General features: G+C 42.7%; 1 protein-coding gene across 8 annotated transcripts in view; it reads right to left on the bottom strand.

Annotated features, from left to right (window-relative positions):
• SORCS1 (sortilin related VPS10 domain containing receptor 1) overlaps nucleotides 1–9,729 on the bottom strand; it is a 469,944-nt gene extending 460,215 nt beyond the window's left edge. For 5 of the 8 annotated variants that reach the window (XM_079136902.1, XM_079136901.1, XM_079136904.1 and 2 more), the window contains exon 1: nucleotides 8,487–9,728. In XM_079136902.1, coding sequence (XP_078993028.1) covers nucleotides 8,487–9,044 — 558 coding nt within the window. In that variant the 5' untranslated portion in view covers nucleotides 9,045–9,728. Of the gene's footprint in view, nucleotides 1–8,486 lie in introns of all 8 variants that reach the window. The other 3 variants (XM_079136908.1, XM_079136906.1, XM_079136907.1) reach the window with 1 other exon arrangement.
• Nucleotides 9,730–12,710: the final 2,981 nt, after the last annotated feature.

The raw sequence follows: 12,710 nt of genomic DNA, 5'->3' as shown, positions 1-12,710 counted from the left end.
GTCAGATTTCCACTGAAGAGCTGATAGCAGCTACAGACCTCAGCTCTACATGGGAGAAAATAAAGCATAATAGCACAAATTGAAATTGTACAGATAATGGAAGAGGTTCATGAACTCTTGAACTCATCTGCAAATCTTAACGAAACGATTCTTAAACTCGAGTGATTCTAAGAATTTCCTAGGGAGTTGACAAAACATAAAGATTCTGGGGGCCCTGTTTCCTGTCAGGGGATACAAAAGCAAGTGTCATCAGGATAGTCCTCTGGGAAATGCTCACCGTTACCTATGAGAGAGTCCATGGCTGAGCAGTTAAAAGTCTCTGCATCTTTTCAGTAAAATAAAAGTCAGGGCAAGCAGGGCTCTAGTTGTGTTTCTAAACTAGGTTGTTGAATGTGCCTAAAATAGCCTTTTTCCCTTTAACAATGTTGATCAAGATTGCACGGTGGGAATTGTTGCAATGAAGGGAGAACCTTTCACTTTTAACACCACTTCGCACACCCCTGCACAGGCCCTGGAGCAAGAGGACAGATTGTCCATGACTGTGTGTCTCAATACCCCTGCACTCTGATTAGGGAAGATGACTAGAGGCATCAATCCATTGGCTCCAGGGCACAACATGATTAGCTGGTTGTCTGATAACATGATTCTTATTAGCACTTTCTTTATAAAGAATCCAAGTTGTCCACACTGTCACTCTAGGGTCATTAACCATCAGGGAGAAACCAAACAGCACATCCCACACACCCTCCAGAGGTAACAAGATGACACATGTAACTAAGCCCCGGCGAGCTACTCATAGGGATGGGCGGAGGTTAGGGCTTTGATCCAGCTGCATGGTGGAACAGCTCATTTCCAAGTAAAGTGTCATTGTTCAGTGACCTGAGAATGGGGTGTGCGAAAGGGAGAGCCCCACATTGTATCCCTCATGCCAAGGGTTTCCTTACCACCCCTCTGCACTGACTTGCGAACTTATGACTGAGACAGTTAAAAATTAACCTATACAAAGAGGAAGCATGATCCAGTAGAAAGAGTTCTGGAGCCAGAAAGGGTCAAATCCTGGCTCAGCCACTTCACCAGGCAACCCTGAGCAAGTTCTTTAAGCCTGGACTTCCATCACTGCAGAATGAAGATAATGATACCTAGTTTATAAAGGCATTGTGAGGACTGAGTGAAATAATTTGGTGTTCCAGAACATACTCCCAGCAAAGCTGTTCACTAGATTGTGGTTATTTACGTTATTAAGACAGACTTCTGTAAGCATTGATGTGTCTTAACTAGATACAGGGAACTGTTTCTAGTATTCAGCAAATTCTCCTTTGTTTATTTCCCCCCAAAAGGCAAGAGTGAAAAAAGCAATAGCTGGTGATTCAGTGTCATTTTTGAGCAAGTAAAATCCATTAGTATCAGCTGGTACTCCTCCAGTTTGACTAATGCTGCTCCCAATGTGACACTCTAGGTTCCTTGACTGAGGTCATGTTTCATCCTATTTTTAACTAGATTTTACCTGCTAAGAAAATTAAAGAGAGGGATAGGTGGCCATGTTCCTTTTCTCTCCCAGTCCCCTATTGCAATAAACCCAGCCATAAGTAATCTCATCTCTGAAATCCATTAGCAATAGAATGTGTATGGTAGGGAGATTGACAAAAACCTCACTTCCAGAAAGTCCCATGGTCTCTTTGAAGATCACTTTTTAAAGGCTTAAACAACACCAAGAGCATGACTTTTGGTGAAGCCACTTGCTCTGCAGCCTAGTAAACATATCTTGAAAAGCTAAGCCTGGAACTAGGACCTTCACAACTAATCCACACTTCTTCCCACGATGACAAACTTATGGACACAGGTGCACTGGCTTTACCCAACCCTGAGGCTGGGATGCAGTTCTTCTTACACCTGCCAGTGGTGGACCAAGCCAAATGGTTCTGACCTTCTTCCACAGACTGACCTGCTTAATAGCAACAGCCTGGTTTTGGTATGTGGAGAGTATTTGTCTCTCTGATCTTAGAGAATTGAAGTGAGAATAAAACTTGAAGTAATGGAAGTAATGTTCCAATCTTTGAAAACGGAAGCAGTTTGCAAAGAGAAAAAACGGGCTATATCTGATCTAAAGTGGTATAACAACATTCAGGAGTGCTATAGAAACAAGACACAATGTCTTTTATATACATGTAAAATTTCGCATAGAATTTTCTGCAAAGAATTCATGAACCCCCCTCCACCACCTATAGATTAGGATACATTCTGTTCTTTCATTATAAACCTTACTAGATTCCACCTTTGCATTTTGCTAGCTGTTTGACTAGCCCATCAACCCAACTGGAGCACAGTATGAGCTCCCCAAGAATAGCCTTATACTTCCATGCAACCCAGCCACACCTGGTCCTGACCACAGCTCTTCTCCGCCATCCCCTTTGGCTCTGTAGAGACACCATGTGGCTACTTTCCCTTCCACAGGTGCATTCTCTATCCTCTCCAGTCAGTTACAGAACAGGAACTGAGACACCCACATAGGACAAATATTTTACGTACATTTAGTGACTTAACATAAGCTGGCAGGGAGCCAAATTAATTTATTCTCCAGGTAGCCTGGCCTATGGTGCTTCTGACCAAAAACCTAAAACAACAGAAAATTCTTTTGTGAAAACTATGAGTGGAAAATGTCACGGTAAAAATGAAACAATGGTGAACCCAGCTGAGTCTTCAAGTGCAAATGAGAGCAGTCATGTCTTTCAGTGACCACACAGGTATTTATGTTCTAATTGGCCTTGGAATGTACCCAAACTTACTACAAGATTGGTGTGCCTATTTTTTTTTGCTCAAAAATAATTTTAAAACTGTTTCTAAAATTAAAAACATTAGTTAAACATAGTTTTTAATTAAAGTAGATTAATCTCCTGGATTTAGATAGTAATGTATGTCTCTTCTCTTGACCTTTATTCATGCCATCCATTCAGCTCAAAATGTCCTTGTCATCATCTCCAACTGTTTCTCAAAATTTTCTCTGTATTTCAAATTCGGCTGAAGTGCCCACTCCGCAAGAAAGCTTGGAGACCATGCCTGCCAGGAGATTCCCAGCCGCTCTCGGAACTCCTCCAGCATATCTCCTTCAGGGGACACACATCCACTACGGTCTCTTAGGAGAAGCCTTTGGGTTCAAGACCAAAAGCCCTTTGAGGGCAGGATGACTTCATTGTGGTGCCCAACTCCCCAAATAGCCCTATGCCAGTACCGACCCATGGAAGGAATTCAGTAAGCATTTGTGGAACTAAAAGTAAATAAAATCCGTGCTTAGCATGCATTCACTCCTTGCATATGCCCAATTATTCTCATTAGAAAATTGGATTATTCCACCTGTGTGTACAGCCTAGTTTACAAAAAGAGTTTCTAAGCCTCCTCTTTAAAAGGATGTGGATAGTGCCCCTAGTTGATATTCATGTCAATTTATTCTAGAAAAATCCCACTGAAGAAGAGATGTTAACTTTCCAATTCACTTGATCTTTTTCTCCCCTTTGATTCAGAGATAGCAGGCTCCTTAACGTGAAAATTGATGAGATAAACCTAATAAACTGTGTTTTGCTGAAAATTCATGTGCCCAGATCTAAACAAATACCTGCTTGGATCCAAAAGTTCTTGATTTCCCACAAACAGATATGTATATGAACGGTGAGAAAAGAAAAATCATGTGAAATAAAAGGTTTGCTCACTTATAGGTCAAAAATGTGGGTCATTGTGTCATTTCTCCATCCTCAACACTCCCAAGGCACTTCACTGAAATGCGATTGTGTACACAAAATCTTAGGTTGAATGAAGTATTAATTAATTTTGAAATCTAAGGGAGTTTAGTGATGTTCTAGTCTCTTAGCATCATTTCACAGAAGGTGAAACTGCTGACACAAAATTTCAACATGCTTTAACTATATATGCATTTTTTTTATACAGCCAGAACTATAACCCAAGGTTTTTTAATTCCCAGTGAAGAAATTTCTTCGCCTAAAAAAAAGATACCGTTTACTGAGCACTTACTATATACTATGCACTACATATACCATACTGATGTCAAAGTTTTAGGAAAAAGCCTGTTGAAGACAAATTGTATTTCAGATGAGAAGACTGAGGCTCAAAGAATTTAAGTGTCACGCATATGGCAATATTTTAGTAAACAGGAGAGTAAAGGTTTGAACCCAAATCTGTTTTTTTCCCATGCTATTATCTCCGGTGTCTCCTCACATTAGCATTTGTCAAAAACATAAACTATCACTCAGAAAAGGAATTATGTGGGCTTGATAGAGAAAGCTAAAATCTTTTATCATTTGCTTAAAAAAAAAAAACTGGGGTCAAAATAAAAAGCATTCCAAAATACATAGTTAAATCAAATGTTTGATTCCAACCTCTTTTATAAGATCAGATCTGTCATTAAATAAGAAAAGGAATTCATTCCTGAAGAAAAACAGATCTGAAAGCTGAATGATCACAGGTTACCCTCATCAAATCACCAGAGGTAGACTGCATGTCTCATAAAGATGAAGAGGTGGGCAGAAGAGAGAAAAACAGATCACTACCTAAGGTAAAGAGGGCCATGTGGTAGGCACACTTCGAAGTCCTTGCTTTTCTACAAGAAGACAAAGCTTCCAGCCAAGAGCAAATCCTCTCCACCATCAGAAATCAACTCTAAAGATGACTGAGGGGCTATGGTTGTAGCTCAGTGGTAGATGGCTTGCCTAGCACGTGTAAGACACTGGGTTCAATCCTCAGCCCCACGTATAAATAAATAAATAAAATAAAGGTATTGTGTCCATCTACAACCAAAATATATTTTCAATATATTTTCAAAAAGGAGATGACTGAGCACACGGATTCTAAAAGGTCTGAGTTTTTCTGTCCTGCCTAAATGTCCACAGGACAAGTCATCCTATGGGGTTTCAGAGTTGGATAAACCTGAGTGGCCAGACCCTGCTCTGCCCTGAACTCCTGTTTCCTCTTAGCAACTTTTTTTTAGCAAGAATACCTACTCGTGACATTTTCGTGAAAATTAAGTGAGGTATAAATGTAAGGTAACTACCTGGCCCTACTTGGTAGTTTATTAAAGGTGGATGGTAAATGTCAAGTTCCAGAACAACTAAAGGCAAAGAGATCCATGAACACCAGTCGGACCATCATGTCCTTTGATAAATGCAGCATTAAAGATAATCATAATGCCAAAATATAAGTCAAGTAAAAGCCTCTGCTAACAAATCTTTTAACACTATTGCTAGTGAGAAAGAGGGGGAGTTGTGAATTGAAACATTCGAATTAACTCCAGTATTAAAATATAAAAAGGAAATATTAATGCTCATCATCTACTTACTACCTAACAAGAATTTTATAAAAATTAGTGAATGTAGCACTTTGAAATTCCTGGGAAATAAAGAATAAACACACACACCATCATGCACACATATATAGACAAACATATTTTTTAACACTCTAAGGATTACTATATAAATTTAGATCAGGGCACAGCATGCCTGGGATGAGTAGGGTAGGAACAATATGTTCTTCCTTACGCACCAAGCTCATGACAAATGATTCATACCCAGCACCTTTCATGCCAGAAGATCCCCCCAGGTGTTCCACCAACTCTAGCAACGATTTCCATCAAGCAAGAAGACTGCAGTATAGAGGAATCACATCACACCCACGGATGAGGCAAAACAGTCATGTCTTTACACAACTGCACAAGTCCAACAGCTGAGGGGGCAGAAGAGAAAAGGGAAGGAGGTGAGTGAACAATCCAGAATCTCTCACCAGTTTGACAGGCAGCCTATAATTACCATACATTTGCACCTTGAACACAGGTGTTATTGTAATCAGAGGCTCTTCTTAGCCTTGGTTTTTTAGTTAAAGGTGAGACAGTTTTAGAGGCAGGCTTGCCTGTGTCCCTGAATGGATTTATGAAAAGATGGGAACCCCCAGTCCTGCCCTTGGGTTTAGGTTATTGGACTTTCATCCTGGAGGAATGTGAGAGAATTCCAAATAGGAGTACAGGGTTTCACAGTCATAGTGCCCTCTCAGGTATATCCTAGCACTTAATTCTTGGTAATTAATCTGACAGCCACTGCCCCCACTTTAGAGATGAGGAAATCCATGCCCAGAGCATGATCGACTTGTAATGGTCAATCCACAAATGCACAGAACTACAACTCCAGTCTCCACTCTTTATTTTTTTCCAAAGTTGACAAAAAAAGTTTTTCTGCCTTCATTCCCTCTAAAAATATTTTAAGCTTTGTCTCTCCTATAAGTTTGGTGCAGAAATGTAGGACTGGCTTCATTTTGGAGACTTTGAATAAAAACTATTTTTCCTTCTCCAATATCTGTATGCATACATTAAAAATAAAAAATAACAACTGTGTGTGATGAGTAGGGCAGGGACAGGAGAGGGATGGGTGATATGGATACAGAATAAGAGCCTTCAGAGGGTAGAAATCTCATCTCATTAGTTAACACGATTGGAGTACTCAGACCTTAAACACTCACCACCTTGATTATTTTCCACATTACCTCAGAATTGCCTGCATAATTTAAGCCTTGACCCTAATAAGCCATACTGGACTTATAAGCATCATTTATTTAAAAAAAATAATAAAGGCTGGCAGTGCTTGCTGCCATTTCTTAAGTGGAGGTTAAAATTTGCCAAAGATATACTCTTCTTTTCTCACTCTTTCCAAGATCTTTCAAGACAGAAACTAGTAGAGAGGTCTAGTGGGTAAGTGATTTTTTACAGCTCGAATTACATTAAAAGCCAGAAATATTTTGAGCCCAAAGGTTTTAACTTCTTAATACAACATGATCTAACATGTTTGATATATTTAAAATCCCACCCCCAACACCAGAGCTATGCATTCATCACTTAAAGAGGGTGAAAGTTTTTCAGTCTAAGAAGATTCAAGTTCAAATTGCAGGATTAATTTTACTGGCTATGATATGAAAGACATGATAGTTAAGGTAAAGGATGAGGGCAAGGGTGGTCAGGATTTGAATGGAAAGAATTTCGTCTTCAATTATTTGATTAAACCACTCCTGAGAACCACATAAAACTACAGCCTCTGTCAGGAAGCCTGCAGTGTAGGGAACTCTCAGTGCTGGTACTCTCAGGACAGAGACATAAATTCAAAATACTACGTATCCTGCCTCAGGACAAGGAATCCGTGATGACGGATGATATTTTAAAATGCTCACAACTCTAATTAAAAAGCTGACAGTGAGCACAATTCACAAATGTGACAGTCCTCTGGGGAGGTCTCTGACTTTTATACCACGACCAAAAACATTTCCAAAGGTAGAAGGCTACAACCTTACAACCTCAATGACCTGATTGAAGTTGAAACTTGGATTTTTTTCTTTTTCATTTTATAAATCTTTGATTTTTAGGATCTTCTTGTCTATTAATGGCAGCTTAAAGAACTTTCCATACTTTTAAGTTGTTTTGGTCAAAGCCAGTTCTTTACTATTTCAGCTCATTGAAGTTTCTGGGTGCAGTTGAAACTGGAATAGCTCCCTGAGATTACAGACATGCAGGCTTTTCAAAAAATCTAAAACCTTCTCTCTCATGACCATGGACTTGCACCCTGAGTCCTCTGGAATCCCCTCCTGGAATCCAGCAATCCTTTTCCTGCCTTCATAAAAGGAGTGGCAAGCCTTTATTTGTGCTCCTCACTAGAGGAGGTCAGGCACTGGGGGAGAACAGGGAGCTGTTGTCGTCACTGGCATATATCTGATCTTCCTGAGACTGATCATGCCAGAGAACAACCACTCTTTCATGGGCTGGAAAGCCCCAGCTCTCAAAATACGCTTGCTAGTGCTGTTAGAAGATGCTGGAGAGTTACTGCCCTGAAACTTGCTTGCATCCACTCGGTCCCCCAAACATAAGATCCCATAAAGGGCACCTTATATTGCCCTGCAATTCTCCCTGTGAAGAAGGGGTTAGGCACTCCACATAAAAATAAAATTAAAAAAATAAAGCCAGATATGAGTCTTCTTGATCAGACTTGAGTCTAGCAAGTAAAAGGAAAGTCACAGTCACTTGAGGCACTGTCCATTTGCCTGGAAATTTAACCCTTTCATGCCTACACTAAGAGTACTTTAACCCTCCCGCTCGCCCCCCCTCCCGCCGAATCTTCAGTTCCACACACCTATACTACTAAACACACACACACACACACACACACACACACACACACACATACACACAAATAAATAGGGATTTGCTGCTCCATTGGAAGCTTTCTTTGGGCTCTGGAGAGGGCTCTGATGATTTTGGTAGGAGAGGGAGGTGCAGGTTGGCCTCTTTGTAGGTTATATTAACTCCTGAGGGAGGAGGGCAGAGAAGACTTCAGTTTTTCAGGATTTCCCAAGACCAGAAACCCCATTTCCCCGAATTCTCCATCAGATCACACAGTGGACTTTAACCCTTTCCATCTTTCACTCCTTTGCCCCCAGTCCCATCTACTCACACTGCTGTTGTGGCCGGACCAGTGGACCATAGCTTGGTTGTGTGCGGAGTCGCCTGTCAGCGCAAACGTGGTGCTGGTCAGTCTCAGCTCCTCCATCCGGAAGCGGGTGGCTTTGTCCGGGTCCCGCTCCCGAGTCCCAAGCTCCGGCTGCCCTCCATCCCTCAGTACTCCCCGGGGGCTCCTACTGGAGCCCTCTACCCTTTCTGCCTTCTCCTGAACCGCTCCGCTCCGTCTCCTTCGGCTGGAGCGTGTAGCAACCGACACCGAAGCCCGGGTGCCCCGGGCCCGCTCCAGGGACAGCGCTCGGTCCCCGGGGGCCACTGCAAACAGGGGGCGCACAAGGAGCGGCAGGGGCGTGGCAGGAGCCCTGCCTGGCGGCCCCTGGTGGAAAAAACCCCCTGGGGTCGTGGTCCAGCGTGGGGCCGAGGTGGGGTGCGGTGGAGGGCAGCAAGAGCCGCTGCTGCAGGCGCCCGGGGCGCAGAGGACCAAAAGCCCCGCGCCGGCGAGAAGCGCGCTCAGCCGGGCTGGGGAGCCGCCGCCGGCGCCAACTTTTCCCATCGCGGGAGCGGAGAGGAGCGGAGAAGGGTCCCAGACCGAAGGCGGCGGCGCAGGGCTCTCCGCTGGCGGCGGCGGGGGCAGGTGCTCAAGACCCCAACTCCATCCAAGTTGGGCCGCGGTGGGGCGGGCGGAGGAGGCGCCGGGCAGGTGGCGGCCGCTCGCCGGGGCTGGGTTTGTGCGGAGCGCGGGTTCGGACCGAGCGAGCCGCCGCCACGCGGGGGTGGAGCTGCACTGAAGTCACAGGCGGAGCGGGCGCTGGCGCGCTGGCGGGCGACGCGGGAGGGAGGGCTGGCGCTGCCGGGGCTCCGGGCTCCGCGTCCCGCCGCCGAGCTGCGCTGCGCACCCGGGCTGCGGGCACTGGATGCACCGCCGCGACCCTCCTCTCGGCCTCGCAGGCGCCGCCGCCGCCGGCTCTGCGCCCCCGCAGTCGCGGGTCCCCGCGATGAGCCCGCGCACCCTTCCCGTGGGGGCGGCCGGCCCAAGGCTCCCAGGGCTGTCGCTGTGTGGAGTGTTTGTTTATTTATTTATTTATTTTCCTGCTTTACCGTTTCTATCAGTCTCTGCTGCTTTCCCCTGTTTCCCCTTTTCTGGTGTTCTCCGGTTCAGGAGGTAAATGGGTGGGCTCTTCCTCTTTGCCTTTCTTATTCTCCGTGGTTTGGCATCTCCACCTTACTCTGAGGAGCCTGGGTCCCAGCAGCCTTGGGGGGAGATCCCGGAAAGGCAGCAGCAGAGAATGATGTAATTAAATGGTCTCGAGGACGTGTGTGTGTGTGTGTGTGTGTGTGTGTGTGAGAGAGAGAGAGAGAGAGAGAGAGAGAGAGAGAGAGAGAGAGAGAGAGAGAGAGAGAGAGAGAGAGAGAGAATTTTCCATCGTTATTGCGCTTTGATTTCTTTTCCTGACCTCCTAAATCACTCGCTGTATTTGAACCCAGTCTTTCGGCCTGCAAACATATTTGAGAATACTTTCCTAAACCCAAGGTCCCACTTGGAGTTTTGTAGTCATAATACATTTTGACTTCCCGAAGGGACTGCAAACTCTCTGAAGACAGGAACACCAAATTGTGAACAACTTGGAAGAAATGACCTGTTCAGTTTGTCATTTTATCCTCAATGCTTGGCACAGTGCCCTACTTGGTAGGAAACCTGTCAGTCATCAATTCAATAAATACGAATTGTAAGTCTATAATGTATCTGTATATGAAGTAAATACAGGAAAGGGGGCGTAGTGCGCTGTTTACCCTCTGTCATGTGGTGCCTAGCTCAGTGCTATCAACACAAGACTTGAGATCCCCATTAGCAAGTCTGTGCTGGACACTATCACTCCTTTGCTGTGAGATCTCAGAGAGGTCACAATCTCTGAGTTTGCTCACTTTAAAATAAAATAGTTGCATTAGATGACCTTTAAAATCCCTTCCGCTCCTAAAATTCTGCAATTCTGTGATTATAATATCAACCCAACTCAACTCTCCTACTACTGTTTAAAAGTTTAGATGAAGATTTATAGTAGGTGAATGGGCTTTGAAAATTGCAAAGAATTTCTGCAAATCCAAACCTTTTTCATACAGTTTGCTTCCAACAGTTGAAATGCCTTCACATTTCTTTGCTGTCTTCATATACTTAATAATATTCTCTTATGATGCTTATTAGGCTACTTAGTGAATATTTGATGATTGAATAAAAGAATGACACAACAGAATTGTCCTAATTCTGGTTTCTAATTCCATTTTTGTTGTTGTTGTTCATTTTCACACTTGGAGTGACAAACTCACTGAAGATTTTGAGTTCTGGGTTTGTGGTGAGACCAACCTGAAAGTAGTGTAGAGTGGTACTGATTCTTGGATTGATGAAACCCTTTCTAATGCTGCCCAAGAGAAACTTCTAGGATATCAAGCTGATCCAGAGGTTTTATAAAAAAACTGAGTTAAGTCACTGTTCTTATGACCAATGCAAGAAAAGTGTGAATGCACAAAGGAAGTCTCTTTGCCATTAAGTTAGAGTACACGATGGGACAGAAGCATTTACTATTGTCATTAAAGGACCTAAATGGGTTGTTCTTCCAAAAACACCTTTCACTACAGAGGTCTGGATCTTCCCAAAACGGAAACATCATTTGGCAGACTGTGACCTCTGGCTGGAAGAGAACGGATCCAGAAGTCCTCTTTCCTCTCCAAATTGCAAGTACTCTTTCTCAAAACCCAGGGTGCTCATTTTCCTCCCCTCAAGAAGGTTTTCAGAGCTTTGCAGGATCATTTGCTTAATGTCTTCTTTCTATGCCCTGCTAACCTCCTTTCTAGTCTGGATAAGTGTGTGGGAATCCCTCCAAGAAAGGAAAAACAGATTAAAGAATCAGAACCAAAAAAAAAAAAAAAAAAAAAAAAACCTTCCATCCAAATACAAGACTAGGAAAAGCAAACAACAAGGAAAAGAATAAATGAGTGGACTTGTGTTTTCTGGCTTTTGTTTCTTCTTCCCATACTAAAATCTGTATTATTTCAGTTTTAAAATGAAAATTCTTCTGAAGGAAATTGGTACAAGTAGAGTGGATTTCTCCTTCCCGGAGAATGGAACTATCATCTTTCCAAATACAGCCATTAAAATGATCCCTTTGCAGTCCATTTGCTGGGAACTCATAGAGAGTCAGTATTTTTAATTCCTGATTTTAATTATCTATATGAGAAAAAAAGTTACAAAACTGTAAATTAAATTGGCTTCAAGAAATATTGTGGGTGCTTATGTGTCAATTTTATTTCTTGTAGCTCTGCTCCCCATTTGACTTATGTTAACAAGTAGAAAGGGCAATTACCAGTAATTTCCTAAACTATTCCCATTTTTCCAAAGATCCCATGTATTAGGCTAGTCATGGTGGAAAGTCTATTTCAATGTGTTTTTAATGCAACAACATACTAAACAACTTAAGAGGCTTTATTAGTACAATACAATAAGAATGGATCATTTATTAGGAATATAATTGATATAAAGACCAGTAGAGTTCATACGCTGATAATTTCCAAAAGTCTTTATATTATGCCTGTGAAAAATCTGCCATTACTTAGTCTGTTTTCGTCATTTCACATCTGGACTAGCTAGACCAACAGCCCCCTTTACTGCCCACCCACCTCCATAATAGCTCTGTTCCATCCTTTTTCTCCTGTAGTTATCTCCAAAGCACCACAAATTGACCTATTTATTTGCAGAAAGAAAAGAATACGACTTTGTGATATAGTTAATTTTAATGAAAAAATTAAAATTTAGCCTCCCTAATCATCATTTACTGCATAATGAAAAGTGTAGACACCTTACCCTATAGTGAAGCAAATGTAATCTTTCAAAATTATAAAAATATGATTTCTCATCACTGCTTCATACCCTTACCAATTTAATATTGAAAACAGAATACTATTCACACCCCTTAACATGACCCTTAGCTTCCTTTTTCTAAATACCCTTTAGCAGTTCTCTCTCACTCCCCCATATGCTCCACTCATCCAGGACTGAACTTTCCTCTAATGTTCCGAGTGTTTTCTAACTCATGACTTTGCACATGTTGTTCCACCTGTCAGGAATTCCCCCCCACTACCTTCACCTCACCTAGTTGACTCTTTAAGATTTTCACTTTAAATATGTATCCAGGGAGACTTTCCCTGACCCCCTACCCAAAGAAGGCAT

Source organism: Sciurus vulgaris (assembly GCF_902686455.1).
Source record: "Sciurus vulgaris genome assembly, chromosome: 4".
In the NCBI taxonomy this organism is placed as follows: Eukaryota; Metazoa; Chordata; class Mammalia; order Rodentia; family Sciuridae; genus Sciurus; species Sciurus vulgaris.
The sequence above is the reverse complement of the archived record's forward strand: the minus strand, read 5'-3'. Positions and strand labels throughout refer to the sequence as shown.